Source organism: Coffea arabica, chromosome 1e (genome assembly GCF_036785885.1).
Source record: "Coffea arabica cultivar ET-39 chromosome 1e, Coffea Arabica ET-39 HiFi, whole genome shotgun sequence".
Classification (NCBI taxonomy): Eukaryota; Viridiplantae; Streptophyta; class Magnoliopsida; order Gentianales; family Rubiaceae; genus Coffea; species Coffea arabica.
In genome coordinates this window covers 43658698-43680077 of record NC_092311.1, presented here as the reverse complement: position 1 = coordinate 43680077, position 21380 = coordinate 43658698, and the positions used below count along the sequence as shown (strand labels likewise).

The 21380-nt window shown below is 37.3% G+C and overlaps 1 protein-coding gene and 1 pseudogene across 1 annotated transcript; one reads left to right on the top strand and one right to left on the bottom strand.

Moving 5' to 3' along the window:
- The first annotated feature begins 2959 nt into the window (after positions 1 to 2959).
- Positions 2960 to 7912, top strand: LOC113705077 (uncharacterized). Its single transcript, XM_027226961.2, has 3 exons — positions 2960 to 3261; positions 6454 to 6592; positions 6884 to 7912. Exons 1-3 carry the CDS (start codon positions 3175 to 3177, stop codon positions 7663 to 7665), a joined length of 1008 nt encoding a protein of 335 aa, XP_027082762.2. The 5' UTR covers positions 2960 to 3174; the 3' UTR covers positions 7666 to 7912.
- A 1676-nt stretch (positions 7913 to 9588) lies between these two features.
- Positions 9589 to 13602, bottom strand: LOC113705068 (DExH-box ATP-dependent RNA helicase DExH12-like; annotated as a pseudogene).
- Between the last annotated feature and the right edge of the window lie 7778 nt (positions 13603 to 21380).

Below are 21380 nucleotides of genomic sequence, written 5' to 3'. Positions count from 1 at the left end.
AACCAAATCTCCTTTGATAGTACTCCAAAAACGTTGGAAGAATAGAGGGGTCATGCCATCTTGGCCTGGGGCTTTATCAGGTTGCATGGAGAAAAGAGCTAATCTGATCTCCTCTTCCTCAACTGATTTAGTTAAATTGGTGTTCATTTCCTGAGTAATAGAGTGGGGGATACCTTCTAGCATCTCAGTCATATCTCTCCTTCCTCCACTGGTAAACAACTCACTGAAGTAGTTAGAAATTTCTGTGGTAACTTCCTCCTCATTCTCTGTCCATGAACCATCGTCCCTTTGCAGATTTCTAATCTTATTCTTGGTTCTTCTCCCTTTAACATAAGCATGGAAGTACCTAGTATTTTTATCCCCATCTCTTAGCCATTCGATCCTTACCTTTTGACACCAGAATTGCTCCTCCTTTTTGTAAGCCTCCTTCAGTTGATACTTGATCCCAGCTGTAACTTCTTTTTTGTTACCAGAATCCGAAACTCTCACATCTTCCAACTTTCTCCTTAGTTCCTCAATCTGACTTCTAGAATTTGCTTGGAAGGTGTTCCTCCACTTCAACAGTTCCACCCTGCAATTTCTGATCTTCTTAGTAATCCTGAACATACGTGAACCAGGCTCTTCCAACTGCCAACCTTTCTCCACCACCTGTTGGCACCCTTCCCTTTGAAGCCAACGTTTGTCAAAATAGAACTTCTTTTTCCTTTTTTCCTTGTGTGGCTCAGTATCTAAAAAGAGCATACTGTGGTCAGAGGCAAAGGTATCCAGGTGTTGACATTTTGTCTTATCAAAAGTCTGGACCCATTCATAGCTATCTAAACATCTATCTAGCCTCTGTCTGATTTCTCCATCTTCCTCCCAGTGATTACTCCAAGTCCAAGGATGTCCATCATAGCCTAAATCTATCAAGTTATTCTGATCAATAAAGTCCCTGAAATCCTTAAAGCTTATTTCCTCCCTGAGAGTTCCACCCCATTTCTCATCATTAGACACAATATCGTTGAAATCTCCTGCTATCAAGAATCTATCTCCCCACAGCCTACTTCTATTTCTCAAAACTCTCCATTGTTCCTTCATAATCTGAGGATCACAACTCGCATAAATTCCTACAAGCCACCAGTCACAATGTTAAAGTTACTATTAAAGTTACTATTAAAGTTAACCTGCTAGTCCTCTCCTGCAATTCATTCTTTCAATTGTTAAAAGAAAGATTAAATGATAACTTAATTTTCTCTACAGAGTTGATTAACCAATTCAGACTTCAGAGAGGACGTTATGATGGACTTAACTAGCTTAGAAATTTTCAATATTTTTTTAGATTAATAGACGCGACAACACGGTAGTCTATTCTTTAGAGCTTACGCCCAATCGATTTCATACTATATCAATTTCAAAAAATGTTTAAGGCTGGAGTGTACCATTAGACTTTGTACAACCAATTCTATTGGCTGAGATCATTAATAGTTAATGAAATTATCGTTTTTATTAAGGATTAATAATTTTTTATACTAACATTATATACACTATCAGTATTTGATGAATGACAACTATGCAAAAGTTGAATTTGAAAATCAATTTTTGTACATGTACTATGAATCTAACGATGATAATGTATGTACTTTTAATATATATAAAATTTACTCTTTTATTAAAACAAAAAAAAAACACGAGGAAAGGGAATATTTGGGAACCAGCATGAAGCTGGCCCAAAACCTGATTAAATGATGGAAAAAATGGGCCTTATAAGTTCGGGCCATGAGCACTTACGTGGGCCGAATCACGATCTCAAGAATCCAGTGAACCCCGTGGAATACTAATGGACCTATTCTTTGAGGCCCACTCTTTTCCTCCTATTCACTGATTTGACCAACTCATAACTTTAACTTGTGGATTAACTTTGTGGGGCCGGGGTGGCGGGAGCTTGTAGCAAAATTGGGTGAACAGAGAAATTGTGTAAGACAAAATAGAAAATAAATGACGTTAAACTTGGGGGAAATACTTATGAACCCCGAATAATTTGACATCGGAGTTGCATAACCAGAAGGTACCTTAAAGTTTAATTTGAATTCTTAGAAAATTTAAAAATTGTAACTAAGCTTTGAGTAAAACTCCAATAATCTTTTTCTTTTTAAGAAACGACAGTTTGATAAAACTCCAATAATCGCTATCATCAATTTCACCAAACCGAACTCTAATTATAATAAACATAGATTTCAAGTCAGCCAAAGTTAACGTGTATCCAAGTCTAAGTTGACTAATTAAGGAACGGATTTCGAAACTCTAATCGGATCAAGTAAAGTTATGCAAAAGGGTTAAATTCACACTCATTTATGCTAAATTTGCAAATATATCATCTATTCATACCATTAATATTAAAACTTACGCAAAGTATGAATTTAAAATGTATGGTTGTCAATTCGATCCCTCCCGTACTAAAACATTTTTAGTTTCTTAACATGCTCATACTCCTCACTCATTTTCAATATTATAATTTTTTTTTTACAATAAGAGATCCAAAATTCAAATTGTTATATCAAGTAGTTTTTTTGCTTATTTCAGCCTCGAATTTGACTCTTCACTAGTAGATTTTCTCTTCATTTTCTATAATGTATAGTTGAAAATATGACACATATTTTCATTTATTAGAAAGAAATATAATTACTTTAAATTTGATGAACTCTAAATCTTATTAATAAAAATACTTATCATGCATACATCTATATATAAGATGCGCGAAATTTAGAGAGAGCCAACTTGCGAGAAACCAAGTAGGCTGAGCCCGGTGCCCATGAGCGACCAAAACAAAGAAAAAGAGAACAAAAAAAAAAAAAGGCAAAAAGGAAAGAAAAGGCCACGGAATCATTTGACCGGACTCGAAATGGAATATTCCAATCCAGCTTTAGATTCCCCTGACGTCCGAAATCGTTCAAATTTCCATTTTCCCAACCGTCATATATAAATCCCAAACTGACTGAGGAAATTAATTTCCTTTTCTCAATTAGACACCTGGACTAGATAGAGGAAGCGAAAGGCGAGAGAGCGGGAAGTATAAAAGCGTTCGAAAATTTTATCCAAAAAAATCCCCCCAAAAAAATCTACACACACTCACACAGTAGCAAATAGTACCAGTAAGCAGCAGCAGCAGCAGTAGCTGAAGGAGAAAATCAATCGAAGATGGAGGCCGAGAAAACTCCGGATAAGAGCAACCAGGACGACGTCGTCGCCATCGAACTCCCGGCTCCTTCTGGCTGGACTAAAAAGGTAGCTCCGGTACTTTTTTATCATTTCCTGTGCCCTAATTTAATTATTTTCTTCGAATTAATCAGTTTTTTTTTGGTGTTATAATTGTAAATGCGCCGTTTATTTGCATGATTATATGTGAGTTTTGAAGGAGAGTGCATTTATAAGCGCGTGGGTGATTTTTGTGTTCAATCCATTGTAGCTAGGGTTTTATTTTTTTAGCAATTATTGTGTAATTTTTGTTAATTTTGCGGAATTTCAATGGGAAATGGTTGAAATATGTAGTGTTAGGTTTTTTTTTTTGTCTTTAATTTGAGAGTTAACTGACTCTGGATTCTAGTTTGATATCATGTTTTGGGAAACTAGGGTTTAATCCTCCTTTGTTATGTAGAAATGTCTTTAGAATTTTGTTACTACTATTTAACTTTTTAACGAGCATTATTTTTGGAAGTAATTTGTTTGGATTCTTATTCTTTGACCTTTTGTCCATATTAGTGGTGCATTTATAGGATTTTTGGTGCAAAAGTGGAATGACATGTGAGCATTCCTTAAAATAGTGCATTTTTGTTGGTGCATTAACTCTAGGATATTTTGTATATATATGAAAATCCGTGCATAGTAATGATTGACAAGTGAGTGTGGTACAGGATATCGAGAAAAGGTTTCTTGGCGGACTTGTGTTATTGTAACTGGATTTGTGTCCATTTTAAAATAAAGAGGGGTAAAGGTTCGTGTGCTTAGTTTGTCGTTTCTTGCTTAACTTGTTTGTGTCTGTTTCTTTCTTTGCTTTTCGCTGATTACAAAGATCTATTTTGTGTGGTGGTTTGTTTTATCATTTTACACGTGTTCAGATATCAAGTTTCTGCTTGCAGTTATGTATTCCTGGTGCTACCTGCTTTTGGTTCCTAAAAATAAAAAAGAAACGTGAAAGGAAACCTTGCCCTTGCTTGCAAGACCCGAAACTTTTCTAATTCTTCTCAAATTTTTTGGCATGTGAATTTTTAAGAATTTCACTTACTGAGGATGTTTTGAGATTTCTTTTCTGTTTCAAATGTTTTCAATGATCCAGAGTTAGTTGGCTTGTAAATACTTGAGATTTTTAGTCCGCTACATGATTTGCTTGAAAATTGAAGCACTGAGGGGAAATGAGCTTGCTTGCAAGACCTGAAACTTTTCTAATTGTTCAAGAATTTTTCACCATGTTAAGTTTTAAGAATTTTTACGTCCTCACGATGTTGTCAGATTTTGTTTTCTGTTTCAAAAATTTTCTTTAGTCTGGAGTTTCATCCATTAGATGGTTTGATTGAAAAAGGAACATCGAGGGGACATATGCAAATGTGAAGTGCTAGTTGCAATTAATATACATGCATGTTCACATTTCCTTTCAAAAAAAATTTTGATTGTAGTGAGTTGTTTGATCATTATATGCGACTTTTCTTGGTTTCTACCATGGAAGCGTATTGTGTGATCGGGATTTGTTCGAACTTGTTATGTCTGAAAATGCACTTTCCGGTATGTGTCATAAGCGTGTTGAATAAGATATAGGTGGAAGTTGCATAACCCCATGTAACAAATGCTATCAACTCGTCTTCAGCGACCTTTTAAGCCTAAGACTTGTGCTGCTCTTATTGCTGTCCTAGTGCTATTAATAATATCCCTCTTCTAGCTAATAATAGTCCAGTGTTCCTTAAACAAGTAATCGATAGTGGCTCTGGTTAGAATTAGGGTAGGAATAAGTTAAATTACTCCCACTCCCATGGGGATTTTTGCACTAAACCCGTGTTATGGTACTTTGCAGTTTATGCTGTCTCTGTCTTTTGCTTGAAGTTATTTTAGCAAGCTGTTGTAGCTTTCTGAAAGGCATTTTAGGTCTTCAAATGGAGAGATTGAGTTTTCACATGTTTAAAATTTTCAAGGCTTGCCAGCATAGCATTGACTGTTATTTACTTGAAGGTCTTCTTTTAACTGGAGATTTTTAAGTCAGTTGTGGACTTAAGGTGGTAGATTCAGTGTACTCCAATAGAATTTGTTATCTTTTACTTTTAGACCGTTTGTCTGATCCATGTTATTCGGTTGATCTGGTTTTCACTTGTGAATTTTGTTTAATTGCTAGGTTTCCTTTGCAATTTAGAGTTCTTTCCACAATTTTTCTATTCTCTGGATTGCAGATACAGACACCTAGAAGTTTTAAGGGAGGAATACACAACCAAGCCTATTGCTTAGAGCCCAATTAGTATTGAGTCCACCTTTTAGCTGCACAGGCTATAGTGATTTGCAAGCAACCCAAAGAAAGCCCCAGCATGTGAACTAACAAGCTAACTGCAGGAAGTTCTCTGGACAAACTTTTTCCCCTTCTTTTTTTTTTTAAAAAACAGTACATTAAAATAAGCTGCATTTTGCTTTTCCTTTTAATCCCTTGCTCTGGGGCAACTTTACTTGGATGTTTGGTGTCACGCAATTAGAACAGTTTTATGTTTTGTAACTAAATTCATAAAAATTCATTCTGGATTAGGAGGTATATCAAACTTCATTATAAGGTGATGTGGACATACCTTAGGAGAGTTTGCGTATCCATTTTGATTAGTGTTTCTTCATGAATATTTTTTTGAGTAACTGTTTTCTGCTTCTTCAATTTAGTTTATACTTCATTTTATGCATTTTTTTCAGTATACAGGGTATTTTTTTACTCAAATGCGAATAGTTCTTTGAATCTTTGACCATATTGAGATGGCTTTAATGTCGTATGCGTGCTCCTTCTCATCTGCCACGTTCTCTGATGATTTCTTGTATAACTGTGAGAATAGCTACATGGGATTGGAGAGTTTTTGGTAATGAAGTGGGTATAAAATCAGTAGATGGAACTGACTGATTCTTACATAATGTGCATTTCAAAAGCAGCACAACGGGCTCATGGTTCAATGAAATGGGACTGAAAAAACTTTAATCCTTTCAGCAGTTGGTTCTTAGAAAAGAACCATTTTTTAACATGTTTTAGTTGCAATAAAGCAGGATAAGAATTCTACTATGTAATTGGAATGGGAGTAATTGCTACAGGTGTCAAATTCAGGGATGAAATATTTGATTCTTATTTGTCTATTGTGCTTGTTTTCTCATCAAGAATTTGATGGTCGTCTTCAACTATATGTGATTTGAAGTCTAAATTCTTAATGGATCTGAGTTTCCTTTCCTTTGCTCTTATTTTTTGGGTTATAGTTCACTCCAAAGCCGAGGAAGAGTGAGGTAGTTTTCATCTCACCCACCGGGGAAGAAATTAAGAGCAAGAAGCAACTGGAGCAATATCTCAAGTCTCATGCTGGAGGCCCTTCTATCTTGGAATTTGACTGGGGAACAGGTATACATACAATTGTTGCATCTATGTGTTTTGCTGATAGTTGTTACTGTGTTCACAATAGTTGAGCATGGTTTTTTGGTTGTTTGTTCTGTAGCGATGTACCTGATATTGATGTTAAAGATGCTTATTCGTTTCTTTTCATCTTCTTAATTGCAAACATGGTCGAACTTAGATATTACTATAAGCAGAAGAAAATTGGTACTAGGACAATCAAATTTTGAATGGAGTTTGCTAGACTACTAATCCATTTGAATATATGGTTGAGTTGCATCTTCTGCTGTTCTCACATAGGTGACACCCCTAGACGTTCTGCTCGGTTGAGTGAAAAATCGAAGGCAACAGAGTCTCCTGGGAGTGGGACTCCTAAGAAAAAGCAGAAGTCCAGTTCAAAGAAGGGAGCTGAGACAAAAGATGCAAATGAAGAAGGTGAAACTGTTGATAAGCATGAAGATGTTGGAGAAGTTAAAGAAAGTGCAGAAGTTGGGGCAGATGCAAAGGTTGCCGGAGAAGATGATGGAGAGGTTATCACTGGCGAGGCTTCTCCTGACAAAGATGAGACTAAGGAAGCTGAACAAAAAGCGGATGCTGAGATGGTGACCAAGGAACAGGAACAAGGTGAAGATAAGGTGGCAGAACTGAAAGGTGAGGAAAATACTGTGAACGTAAACATGGATGAAGGGGAGAACCAGGAAGCTGCAAACATTTCTTCTGCTGGAAAAGATGAAGATGCTGAGAGTAAACAACTGGCGTCAAAAGGGCTCGAGGACTCTAACAAGGAAGCTGAAAGTGCAACTAGTGAGCCCAAGGTTCCATCACAATCAATGCCCAGTGAGAATCCATCCGTGCAGGAGTCAGATTTAGGAGAAGATTCAACATCTAAGGTTTCTGATACCAAGGTGGAGGAACCTACTGGTGGCAGTGTCGAACTGAAGGACCAATCCAATGCAGAGGCTCCTGTTGGGAAGGTTGCAATGGAAGAAGCAGCTGCTGCAAGTAATGACAATTCAAAGAAAGATGAAGCTGTTGTATCGATGGAAGAAGCTAGCGCAGCAAATCAAGGATTTTCAAATTGAACTACTTTGGGTCATTATATAGCTTCATTCCTACAATTTTTTTGTTGTGACAAGTAGATCTGACAAACCCATCATTGTCTGTAATACCAGTTGGATGTCTACCAGCAATTGGCTGATGTTCATGTATGTAGAATGTGTCTCAGTTCTGTAACATGAATTATGTAGAATGTGTCTCAGTTCTGTAACATGAATTTACTAACTGGATTTTCTGCACAATTCCCTGACATAAAAGTAGTCTTATGTGTAAGTGCAAATTAGTATTAGCGCCCCTCTCTCTGGGGCAAGCCCTTTGGCGTTTTGTGTTGATATGCAGGGTTGGTGCCTCTGTCTTTCACCATAATTTGCTCTTATCATTTCGCTGCAAAGAAATGGAGATTTTTGTTAATCCGGCATTTTCATGGATTTGCAAATTGATTTTTATAGTGTTGATTCCTTTTCTGACAAATTGGTTCAGATTTAATGAGTCGCCTCTTTACTCGTGAATAAGTTGGAGAGCTTGCCTTGAGAGGCCAAATGGGCGTTCCGTTTTCAAACTGAAAATACAAATACAAAGTGATAGTTTTTAACTAATGCGCTTTCTTCTGTACTCTTCCAGGTGGACACATACTGCAAAATGGGAATGGGTCTTTAAGAACTGATATCTACATGGAACTCAATGAACATTTCAAGAACAAATACATAATTAATAGATGAGGCAGATTTTAAATTATCGCATGATAAACTAGGAAATCAGTTTTAATACCATGTACATGAATATGAATAAATTGTAGTGCTATTTAAACAACTAAATGCGTACCATTGTATTCAAAGTTTCTGAAAAAATGTCATGTTCTACAGAAAATATTTTAAGGGATTATATCTTCTAGTGCATTGGAGGTCAAACACCTCTTTATGAGATATTTGAACCAAGTCTATGCAAATTTATAATTTATGTAAAAAAAAATAAAGAACATTAATATTTGCATGGGAACAAATATAGAAGAAAGGACATTCCATCCAAGAGTGGATATGTAAGTATACAGTTTCCTAATTAATAAAAATCGTGTTTTATCAAAAAAAAAATCAAAAACAGCGGATGAATTTAATAAAGTCATCCATGTTATAGAACGCATTATTGTAAAAACGACACTCCTTTTCATATATAATTTCAGTGAGCCGGCAGTAAATTTCCATGCTAGCATTCTTTTTTTTTTTTCCCTAATTGTTGTTCATCACCTTTCTGAGATTGTTCTTCACTGGCAAATTAATCTAGGTCGAAAAAAATGGAGTCACCAATATGGCTGCCACCACTGAATGCTCACAATCAGTACGTTATAGCCGTGAAAGCATCACAACCGGGGCAGGCTGAACGTGATGATCAAACACTTGAATTTCCTCACTTTGCAATCCAAATCAAACTCTCTGTTATTTTCTTCTCAGACAATACTAGTATAAATGTGGAGAAATATTTCACCATAACTTGTCATGAAGTAACCACAATGTCCGGGTGGGTGGGAAACCATATCATCTTATGTTGTATGACATGAAAATCCCTTTTGAGTTTGATGGCGCAATTTGGAGGGAAAGGCATTTAAATGAGATGGAATAGAAGAAATTGCCTTTTAAGTTAGAGATGGAAAAGATGGTCACAATACCAGATGGGGATGATGAACTCAAGGAATGGAATTCTTTTTATAACTGTAAGAAAAGAAATGATCCCAATTACGCGAGCAGATATCAAAAAGCTATTAGAAGACCAAGGGCAGATGAAGAATTGATTTACGAAATAGCTCTTCCATCTAGGGGAGCAACTAAGTCATATATTCAAACATTGGAGGTGGTAATGCTTGATTATTTGAGTTCATTAAGTTCTTGTTGCATCTGCCTAGATGGGATCGAAAGCAAATCGATTGCATTGCTTGGATACTTCCCACACAGATTGGATTTCAAGGTGGTTGCAAACGATTAATTTGTATCCCTTGTGTAGGTCAATAGTTGATGACCAAATTCTCTTTGTTTGAATGCTTGTAAATTTTGTAAAAACATCAAAACATTTATTACCCAAGAGTTGTACGTGCTAATAGCAACTATGTACATGATGAGCAACTAAGCTAAGCTATGGAAACTGATGTATGAACTCGCGGAGAGTTCTGCCCTTCTTGGGGATAACTGATCAGTTCTCCTCTCACCTGTTAAGAGAGGTCATAGTACCTTTTCCAAGTGTTCATTGCATGTAGAAACTGTCCAGAGAATTATACAGTAAGAGCTGCAATGCGTCCCAAGTCAGTTACCTGAAAATGTCCACTTGTTCTGTCATATTTTATAAAGTCATTCTTTTCCAATAATGTCGCTGCTGAATGAACCTGCGCCATGAGAACAAAGTCAGGAAAGCAGATATGCATAAGGCATTCAAGAAGGTAAAGCTACAGAGCATTCCAAATGTACACTGGGTTTGACTACAACTGCCAAATAACAACGATAATACAATTCAAGGCAACAAAACACTAATTCAAAGTCCCCCCCCCCCACAAAAAAAAGGAATAAGACAAATGCACACAGCAAACTCATAAATATGTGGACACTAAAACCACAGCTCCATTTATCTTACAGAAATGGAACTCATTATTGATCCTCACAGGAAATTAAAACTTTTCAATTTCAAAAATGAAAAGAAAAAGAAACAGTTTTAGACAACATTCAGCTCCATGAAAGCAGGCTCTAACAGAGTTTAGAGTTATGTAAAACAGATTAACCAAAAAGGGAAGTAAAAAAGGGGTAAGGGAGGGGGCTACTATGAAGTGCACAAAATCAGTTGAATAAATATACGAGGCATGTGCAGAAATTTTACCAGATCAGCTCTCCTTTTCTCCAACAGACTATCTACAGCTAAAACATCAGCAGCTAAACCATTAAGTGTAGGATTCCGAAGCATGCGTATAAACATATAAGTATAACCAAGCCAAATGCAAGCTTCTTTTGCATTCTGAACGCTTCCAAGGACTATTTCCGCATTCAACCGCTCAGCCAATTTCGATACAAAGTGGCTTTCAATGGGAAGCTGCTCATTCATCACAGACAGATAATATGGAAGATCACTATATCCAGTGATGATAATTCCTTCACCATAACTGTCATGTTGAGGCCTTCCAGCATGGCCAAGCATCTGCATTACATCAACATGACTTAGTGCAGTCCATGCCCCCTTTTCTGGATTGTATCTCTGGGTACCTTTAACAATCACAGTATGAGCAGGTAAATTGATACCCCAAGCAAGAGTTGCTGTGGAAACCAACACTTGTATCTGCCCATCAGAAAACAGATCCTCAACAATTCGACGATCAGCTGTGACCATCTCAGCATGATGAATTGCAAAACCAAAGGGTAGCAATTCCTTGAGATCATTGCTCTTTACAAGCTCTGTGTGACTCTGTAGAATTTCACGGCTTACACTATCCTCTTTTAAGAATTTACCAAGAGTATCATTAGCAAGTGCACCATCACGTAGTGCACGGGCTGTCTTGGCAGTTTCTGTCCCGGAGTGCACAAAAATAAGAACCTGATGCTTTCCAGCAACACTCATTACTTTCTCATAGCACACGTCATCCATCAACTGAAATCTCTGCAGAGGGTTTTCTACTGAGATTCCAACATGCTGTTGAACAAGCGGAACAGGTCTATAACTATTGTCAAAGTCAAACAGGCCTTTATTCAGATCAACCCGCAAGAACAAAGCTCCATCTTCATAATTTCGTAATGTAGCTGATAGACCCACCAGCCGTATGTGCTCTTTAGTGGTCTCAACTTGCCTAACAATTCTTGCAACAATGCTCTCCAGAATGGGTCCTCGGTCATCATGCAACAGATGTATCTCATCAATGATAACCAATTTGACCAGCTGAGGGTAGGTGCGATCCCCAGACTTCCTAGTTATCAAATCCCATTTCTCTGGGGTTGCAACAATAATCTGAGTCTCTTTGATCTGTTGACTTGTTAGTGTCTTGTCCCCACTCAGCTCTTTCACCTTCACATCATAGTCCTGGAGACAATTAGAGAGGTAACGGACTACTTCAGCAACCATTTCCTGCATCGGAGCCAGATAGACAATCTTGCAATTTTTGTGGTTTGAAGACCCACCGTCATTTCTATTCAAAGCAATCTGCCGAAGGATGGTTAGCATAGCAACATCAGTCTTCCCTGCACCAGTGGGCGCACATAACAGAATATTATCTGCACTGAAAAGAGCAGTCTCATAAACCTTACTTTGAATCCTGTTTAATTCGGCCATTCCCTTGAAAGCAGGCTGTGCCCAGTCAGGCATCGAAGAAATCTTAACAAGTTCTTCACCAGGAGACAATGGTTCTGGCTTCAAGGCTGGTACATATATTTCACAATATCCCTTCTCCCCATCCCTAGAAGAACCAAATGGAAGCTTGCACTTCTTATTTGCCATCAAGAGACCTCCCTGATGAAATGCAAGGCTGTCAAGATCAATTATTTGACGTTCCGCTGTCACCCAACCACCATCAGCATCTCTATCGGCTAGACCCCACCTTTCTTGTGGCCCATCTCCTCCACTCTCATCCTCCTCCAGGCGAACCTCTTCTATAAAACTCTTCTCAAAGTTCTTCTCCCTATCATCGGTGCCACGCGGGAATGACTCGTGCCGTCTGGAACAGGCAGAAGCCTCCGCTCCACCAGCGGGATGTAACATCTTCTTTATAAAAAATAAAATAAAAAAAATTGAAAAAAAAAAAAACTTTAGCTAGAGATACCCAAATACCAATACACATGCGAGTGAATGATAAATTTCTTCAAGCAGACAATATCACAATAGTAATGACCGCAAGCGAAATCAGCGGTGAAAACCTAGATGGAGAAAAAGCAATTTGCAACAAAAAAAATAACAGGAAGAGATGGGTTGCTAGATAATTCAATCAGCAACGGAGACTAATGTGAGTGGGCATTGAATACTCGCTCGAGCAAACAAACAGATTTTGTTAATATGTGCCCTAGATTAGAGACACAGAGCGCACGCAATCGAGAAAACTCAGAACAACACATGCAACAGAGAAGAGAAAATTTGCTCCCAATTCAAAACAAGTTGGCAAATTAGAACTGGTATTAATTCCAAACGGATCTTCTGTCCCACACCTTGTGCCTTTCTCTGTCCCACTTTTTATTATATTGATATTTCTCTTTCATAAACAACATGTTTTAATTCTTTTTTGTTTCCTTAAGATACAATAATTATTAATTGAGTAATAAACAAAATTTAACAAACTCAAAAAATTAAAATGTATAAAAAAATGAGAATTTTTATGAATTTTCTGCTGTATTTTTTTAAATTTTCTATTATATATTACTTTTTTAAATCTGTTGTATTTATTTTTTACTAAATTAATAGTTATTGGATTTTAAGGAAACAAAAAAGAATTAAAACATGATGTTTATGAAGGAGAAATAGCAATATAATAAAAAGTGGCACAGAGAGTGGCAACAGAAGATCCGTTACGGTATTAATAGCCTCGGATCGAACTTACAGGAAAGTACAAGGGAAGATACGGCCGACCGGGTGGTTGGCTCTCCTCCTCTCTGGCGGCGGAAACAAATAATTCTGAGAAACGGAGGCAACACTCCTTTCTTTCTTTCTTTACCCAGAATCTCACTCTTTATGTAAGGTTAACAGGAAAGAGTATTGCAGAGGAAAGAAAGAAGGTGGAAGGAATTCTCTGTCTATTGAATGAGAAATATTTAGGCTATATATAGCCGTACAAAACAAACAGAAAATACAATAAATAAGGAGTCTCCTGCTAACTAACTCCTAAACCGAAAGACCTATTCTAAAGCAAAGAATCCCAAATGGAATGGGATATTATTTGACTAAATCTAACAATTCCTCCCTTAAACTAAATGCTGAAAGAATTTAGTTTATACTGCTCTCTGCACAAACTCCAAGCATAGTACGCAGCTTCAGAAAAGCATCCAACTTAAGAGGCTTTGTCATCACATCAGCTATTTGTTCCAAAGTATTGCAATGAACTAATTCTATCATACCTGTCTGTGCAAGTTCTCGAAGGAAATGGAAACGAACATCTATATGCTTGCTACGACCATGCATAACTGGGTTTCTTGAGAGCTCGATTGCAGAGCTATTGTCACAATGGATAGTATTTTTCTCTTGTTGAGTCTGATCCAGCGTTTTGAGCACTCTTTTTAACCAAATTGCTTGACAAGCACAAGCAGTAGCAGCAATAAACTCAGCTTCGGTGGTAGACAGACTCACAATAGGTTGTTTCTTAGAAGACCATGATACAGCTCCAGAACCAAAGAGAAAAACATAGCCTGATGTACTTCTTCTATCATCCAAGTCACCCGCATAATCACTATCAGTGTATGCTATAAGATCATCATTTCCTCCCTTCTTATAGAAAATTCCATACTCAGTTGTTCCTTGCAAATATCTCAACACTCTCTTTGCCAGTTGTAAATGAAGCTGAGTAGGATTCTCCATATATCTGCTCAAAAGACTTACTGCAAACATCACATCTGGACGAGTCGCAGTCAGATACATAAGACAGCCTACCAGTTGTTTGAAGTGAGTCTTGTCCACCTTAATTCCTTCTTCATCCTTGCAAAGCTTGAAACCAGGAACCATGGGAGTTTGAACAGATTTGCTTTGATTCATTTCAAAACGTTGCAACACCTCCTGAGCATACTTTCTTTGACCGATAAAAATTCCACCTGATTTCTGCAAGACTTCGAGACCCAAAAAATATTTCATTTTACCAAGATCAGTCATATCAAACTCATTCTTCATCGAGTTCTTAAACTCAGTGAACATCAACTCATCATTTCCTGTGAAAAGAAGATCGTCAACATATATACTTACAATAAGCATGCTGCCCTCCATGTTTCGTTTAACAAAAAGGGTATGCTCATAATCACATTTTTGAAAACCTTCCTTCATGAAGTATGTTTCAATACGGTTGTACCAAGCACGCGGAGCCTGTTTAAGCCCATACAGAGCTTTCTTCAGCTTGTACACATTTTCCTCCTTTCCCTCTTGAATGTAACCACACGGCTGCTCAACAAAAACATCTTCAACTAGTTCTCCATGTAAAAAAGCAGACTTCACATCTAATTGATGGATAGCCCACCCTTTTTGTGCTGCTAGAGCGATCACCAAACGAACAGTCTCCATACGGGCCACTGGAGCAAACACTTCTGTGTAATCTATACCATATTGCTGTGCATATCCTTTTACAACCAGCCTCGCCTTAAACTTGTCGACTTCTCCCTTCTCATTAAGTTTCGTTTTGTAAACCCACTTGACTCCAACTATTTTGACTCCTTTTGGTCGATCGATTAGTTCCCATGTGCCATTTTTCTCAATGGCTGCAATCTCGGCATCCATGGCATTTCTCCATTTTTCATTCTTCACTGCTTCTTCATAATTAAGTGGATCGGCAGCCGCTGTATATGAGGCAAAAAATGCTGCCTCTTCATCAGACAAACCTTCACCTGAAACATAGTCTTTCAACCAAGTTGGTTGCTTCCTACTCCTCCCTTCCACGGGATCTGGAGGGGTTTCTTGATTAGTGGTAAGAGACTCTTCTGACCGTGTGTTAGCAACATCTTCTTCTACAAGAGATTCTTCAGTCACCGCCTGTTCATCATCTTCCCATTCCAGCTCCCAAGTAACAGCTGAGTCATGTTGCTTATCCCATTCCCATTCTTCACATTCTTCAAAAACTACATCTCTGCTCACCACAATCTTTTGTGAGATAGGATCGTAGAGCCTGTACGCCTTTGATTCCTCGCTAACTCCCAGTAAAACACATTTCAAGCTTTTCTCATCCAGTTTAGTTCTTGAGCTGTCAGGCACGTGAGCATAGGAGACACAACCAAAAATTCTGAAATGTTGAACTGACGGCTTGATTCCGCTCCAGGCTTCTTCTGGTGTTTTGTCTTTTACAGCCAGCGTTGGACTACGATTTAAAACGTGCACAGCCCAATTTACTGCTTTGCAGCTCATCAATTGACAAAATACTTGTATCATTAGATTCTTCAATTGAACAGACGACATAATTGAACTTAGGTGTCATTGACCTCAGAATCTTTTCCACAACAGCAACATCTTTCAATTCTTCACCATTGGCTTTCATCTTGTTGGTGATGACAAGAACACGAGCAATGTACTCATTCACAGATTCTCCTTCCTTCATGTGAGCAATTTCATACTCCTTTCGCAATGCCTGTAGATGAGCACGCTTTACTCGCGTTGTTCCTTGATATTTCTGCTTCATAGAGTCCCAAATACTCTTTGACGTATCTTTGTTGACGATAGTCTCCAAAATGGAACGATCTAACGCCTGAAACAGGTAGTTCTTAGTTTTGAGATCCTTCAACGTCTGCTCTTCACAAATTTTCTTTTGTGCCTCAGTTAAAGTCACACCCTTTGCTGCTGCAAAAACTCCATTTTCTACCACATTCCAGTACTCCTTTGATCGAAGAAAATTTTCCATGAGCATTGCCCAATGATCGTAGTGACCATCGAACCTCGGTACTGCTGGTTGAATAAAGGCACTCTCTGTTGCCATTTTCGTTGCCTACACTCCCTTAGAAGACTGCTGCTTCTACGTACCGAGCCTCTTGCGAGGCTCTGATACCAGATATAAGGTTAACAGGAAAGAGTATTGCAGAGGAAAGAAAGAAGGTGGAAGGAATTCTCTGTCTATTGAATGAGAAATATTTAGGCTATATATAGCCGTACAAAACAAACAGAAAATACAATAAATAAGGAGTCTCCTGCTAACTAACTCCTAAACCGAAAGACCTATTCTAAAGCAAAGAATCCCAAATGGAATGGGATATTATTTGACTAAATCTAACAATTTAACCCTTATCTTCAGGACCAGGGGCAGGAAGGCAACCGTGCCGGCAATTATGTACATTTTGGAATCAAGACGCAGACTGCCAACTGTTATTATCATGTGTATATATAAATAGCTTCTCTTAATCAAAATCAGATAAGGTTTTCTCAATGTGTGTATAGATAGGTTCTATTAATCAAAATCGGAATAGGTTTTCTCAACGAAAAATATGCTTAATATCTAAAGGCTAAAAGTGTCATTAAATAATTACAACTTAAATAATGGGATTAACTCCCATACCTAGCCTCAAGCCTGTAATGCTACTTTTTCACTTGCATCATAAACTCTCAATTTTAGACACGCTCTACCCTAAATCTCAAGTTTATTTCATTTATGTTCGTTCAATCAATGACAACATTAGTAAAATTAATAAAACATATACAAATTAATGACAATGTATCGTGTTGTTCTATTTGCAATTTCTTGACTCTTTTTGACCACTCTCAACGTACTGTTTTTGACTTGTACGGTTACAATTACTAATATTGTTAACAACATAAAAGATAGTGTAAATTAATGACAATTTATTGTTTTGTTATAGTTGTGATTTCTTGGCCCATTTTGACCACTTTTAGCACATTATTATTGATTTAAAGGGTTCTACATACTATTAATTTTATTAAAGTTATCATTGATTGGACTACTACACTCTCTTTTATATGTTGTCCTTGATTTATATGGTCACAATTACTAATATTGTTAATATGATAAAAGATAGTGCAAATTAATAACAATATAAGTGAGTGCGTTAGCCTTGTCATGCAAGCAAACTACTTGCACCATTTTATCCAAGAAACAAAGAAATCCAATAAATTCCATTCTTGTCATTTAATAAACTCAAATCCTAATCACATCTAGAAAAGATTTCAAGATTCTATACCCTTCTCTCCCTTTCATATATAATTTCAGCTAGCCCCAGTAATTTCCATACTAGCAATTTTTTCCCCTAATTGTTCATAGCCCTTCAAAGATTGTTTTTCACTTCCAAATTAATCTAAGTCCAAAAAATGGAGTCACAAATATGGTTGCCGATGTTCTTGAGTTCCTTCGATCCTTTTTTGACGCTGGTTTTGATAAAAATCTGATGGTGATGTGTCTTGTACAAATCAAGCTTGGAAAAGAAGAAAAATACGAAGCCAAGAACGGATTTGGATCCTTCAAACCCGGCTGCTACCTTGTACTCCTGCTGCTGGTTTCTAGCACGAATGAGGAAAGTAATGCGCACGTACACATGGAAATTTTTTTTTTTTTTTTTTTGAAAAACTGCAATTTTCATTTTTATTATATTTTTGTTTTCTTTCTTTGATTTTCCTACAAAACCAATCAAATAAAAATCAAATGAGATAAAATGATTTTCTTATAAAATAAAAAAAATGAATAAATAATAAAATGATTTATAAAAATTTTGGTGTCTACACTAATAATAAGTACATATATGTCCCATATTTTTATTATTTACAAGGTGATTTTATTTATTCTAAGACATATAACAATTATTTGTTTACTTTAATTTAAACGCGATTAGGTTTAAAGTTGAGCTTGACTATGATCAAACTTGAGTTCGAGGCTACGAGACTGAACTCAAATTTTACAATGAGAACTTTTCATAAGAATGAGTCGATTCAATTTGATTAAGCCAAAGCTCGAGTTGACTTGGCTCACTTGTTGGCCTTGTCAAGTTGACTTGGCTCACGAATGAGAAGTGCATCGAAGGCCTGAATATGGAGAAATATTTTACTATACCCTGTCATGAAGTAACCACAGTGTCCGGGTGGGTGGGAAACCATATCATCTATGCTGTATGACATGAAAATCCCTTTTGAGTTTGATGGCGCAATTTGGAGAGAGAGGCATTTAAACGAGGCAACAAGAGATGACAAATTGACTGACAACTCAAATTTACTTGAAAGAATCTGGCTTTTTCTTCTGTGCATGAAGGCACAGGTACATAATCTTGGCAAGAAGAAATTGCCTTTTAAGTTAGAGATGGAAAAGATGGTTACAGTGCCCGACCATGAACTTAAGGAGTGGAATTCTTATTATGATGATAAGAGAAGTAATGATCCCAATTGTGAGAGGGAGTTTCTAGAAGCAATTAGAAGACCAAGAACTGATGAAGAATTGATTTATGAAACAACTCTTCTATCAAGGGGAGCAACCAAATCATCAATTCAAGCATTAGAGATGGTAACCCTTGATGCATGATTGTTTGAGTTCAAGAAGTTATTGTTGTATTTGTCTAGATGAATTGAAGATGGGATCACAAGAAAATCAATTGCATTGCTTGCATATTTTACATAGAGATTGTATTTCCAAGTGGTTGCTAGCGAGTAATATGTGTTCCTTGTGTATATCAATAATTGATGACCATATTCACATGTTCTAAAAAAGTTCAAATAGATTCAATCTGTTCAAATTCTTGTAAAGATTAGTAATGTATGAATGCTGAAAATACAAATGATTATGTATTCCTTTTTGTTCTTTGTCCTAGAAACTTTCCAGCATGTTGGGAGTTCTTATCAATTTTTAACAATTAAATAGCTCGTTTCACTCTCCTTAGTTTTCCTTGAGATCATTGCTCTTTACAAGCTCTGTGTGACTCTGTAGAATTTCACGGCTTACACTATCCTCTTTTAAGAATTTACCAAGAGTATCATTAGCAAGTGCCCCATCACGTAGTGCATGAGCTGTCTCGGCAGTTTCTACCCCGGAGTGCACAAAAATAAGAACCTGATGCTTTCCAGCAACACTGATTACTTTCTCATAGCACACATCATCCATCAACTGAAATCTCTGCAGAGGATTTTCTAACGAGATTCCAACATGCCATTGAACTAGCGGAACAGGTCTATAGCTATTGTCAAAGTAAAACAGACCTTTATTCAAATCAACCTGCAAGAACAAAGCTACATCTTCATAATTTCGTAATGTAGCTGATAGACCACCCACCCGTATGTGCTCTTTAGTGGTCACAATTTGCCTAACAATTCTTGCGACAATGCTCTCCAGAAAGGGTCCTCGGTCATCATGCAAAAGATGTATCTCATCAATGATAACCAATTTGATCTGCTGAGGATAGGTGCGATCCCCAGACTTCCTAGTTATCATATCCCATTTCTCTGGGATTGCAACAATAATCTGAGTCTCTTTGATCTGTTGACTTGTCAGCGTCTTGTCCCCACTCAGCTCTTTCACCTCGACATCATAGTCCTGGAGACGATTAGAGACTAGAGAGGTAACCTACTACTTCAGCAACCATTTCCTGCATAGGAGCCACATAGACAATCTTGCAATTTTTGTTGTCAGAAGACTCATTGTCATTTCTATTCAAAGCAATCTGTTGAAGGATGGTTAGCATAGCAACATCAGTCTTCCCTGCACCAGTGGGCGCACATAATAGAATATTATCTGCACTAAAAAGGGCAGTCTCATAAACCTTACTTTGAATCCTGTTTAATTCGGCCATTCCCTTGAAAGCAGGCTGTGCCCAGTTAGGCATGGAAGAGATCTTAACAGGTTCTTCACCGGGAGCCAATGGTTTTGGCGTCAAGGCTGGTACATATATTTCATCATATCCCTTCTTCCGATTCCTGAAAGAACCTAATGGAAGCTTGCGCTTCTTATTTGCCGTCAAGAGACCTCCCTGATGAAATGCAAGGCTGTCAAGATCAATTATCTGACGCTCCCCTGTCACCCAGCCACCATCAGCATCTCTTTCGGCTAGACCCTGCCTTTCTTGTGGCACATCTCCCCCATTCTCATCCGCCCTGGTCAGATGTATCTCATCATGGGTGCCACGCGTGAATGACTTGTGCTGTTGGGAACAGGCAAGAGCCTCTGCTCCACCAGCGAGATGTGACATCTTCATTTGGGGGAAAAAATTCTTGAGCTAAAGATCCCCAGATACCAATACACATAATAAAGTAGACAGGGAAGTGAATGTGTAATGAATTAATCAGTAGATTAAAATTTCTTCAAACAGATAATAGTAATTCAATGCATCGTAATTGTATACTCACTAGAGCAAACAAACAGATTTTGTCAATATTTGCTCTAGATTAGACAGAGAATGCACGCAATCGAGAAGACTCTGAACAACACATGCAATAGAAAAGAGAAATTTGCTATCAATTCAAAAGAAGTTGGCAATTAAAACTGGCATTAACAGCCTCGAATCAAACTTACAGGAAAGTATTACTATTAGGAAAGATACGGCCTGTGGGTTGAGTGGCTCTCCGACTCTTTGGTGGCATAAACAACCACTGAGAAACAGAGGCAGCAGGACTCAGGAAGCAACTTCTCTTCTTTCTTTTACTCGGGAAGAATCTCACTCTTTTTAACCGTAATTTTTTTCACAATCAAGACGCAGACTGCAAACTGTTGTTGTTATGTGTATATATAGTTGAGTTCTATTGATCAAAATCGGAATCGGTTTCCTCAAAGAATAATGGGCAAAACCGTCATTAAGTAATTCCAACTTAAATGATGGGATTAACTCCACTTTCTAGTCCAAAATTTGTACTGCTACTTTTTCACTTGCACCATAAACTCTCAATTTTAGACACTTTGTATCCTAAATCTCAAGTTTATTCTATTTACGTCCAATTAATGACAATACTAGGAAAATTATTAAAACAAGAGGATATACAAAATTAATGATAATGTATCGTACTGTTCTATTTGTGATCCCTTTAATTCCTTTGAACTGCTTTCAACATATTATTATTGACTTGTATGGTTATAATTACTAATGTCGTTAGCAAGATTAATAATATAAAAGATAGTGTAAATTAATGATAATAC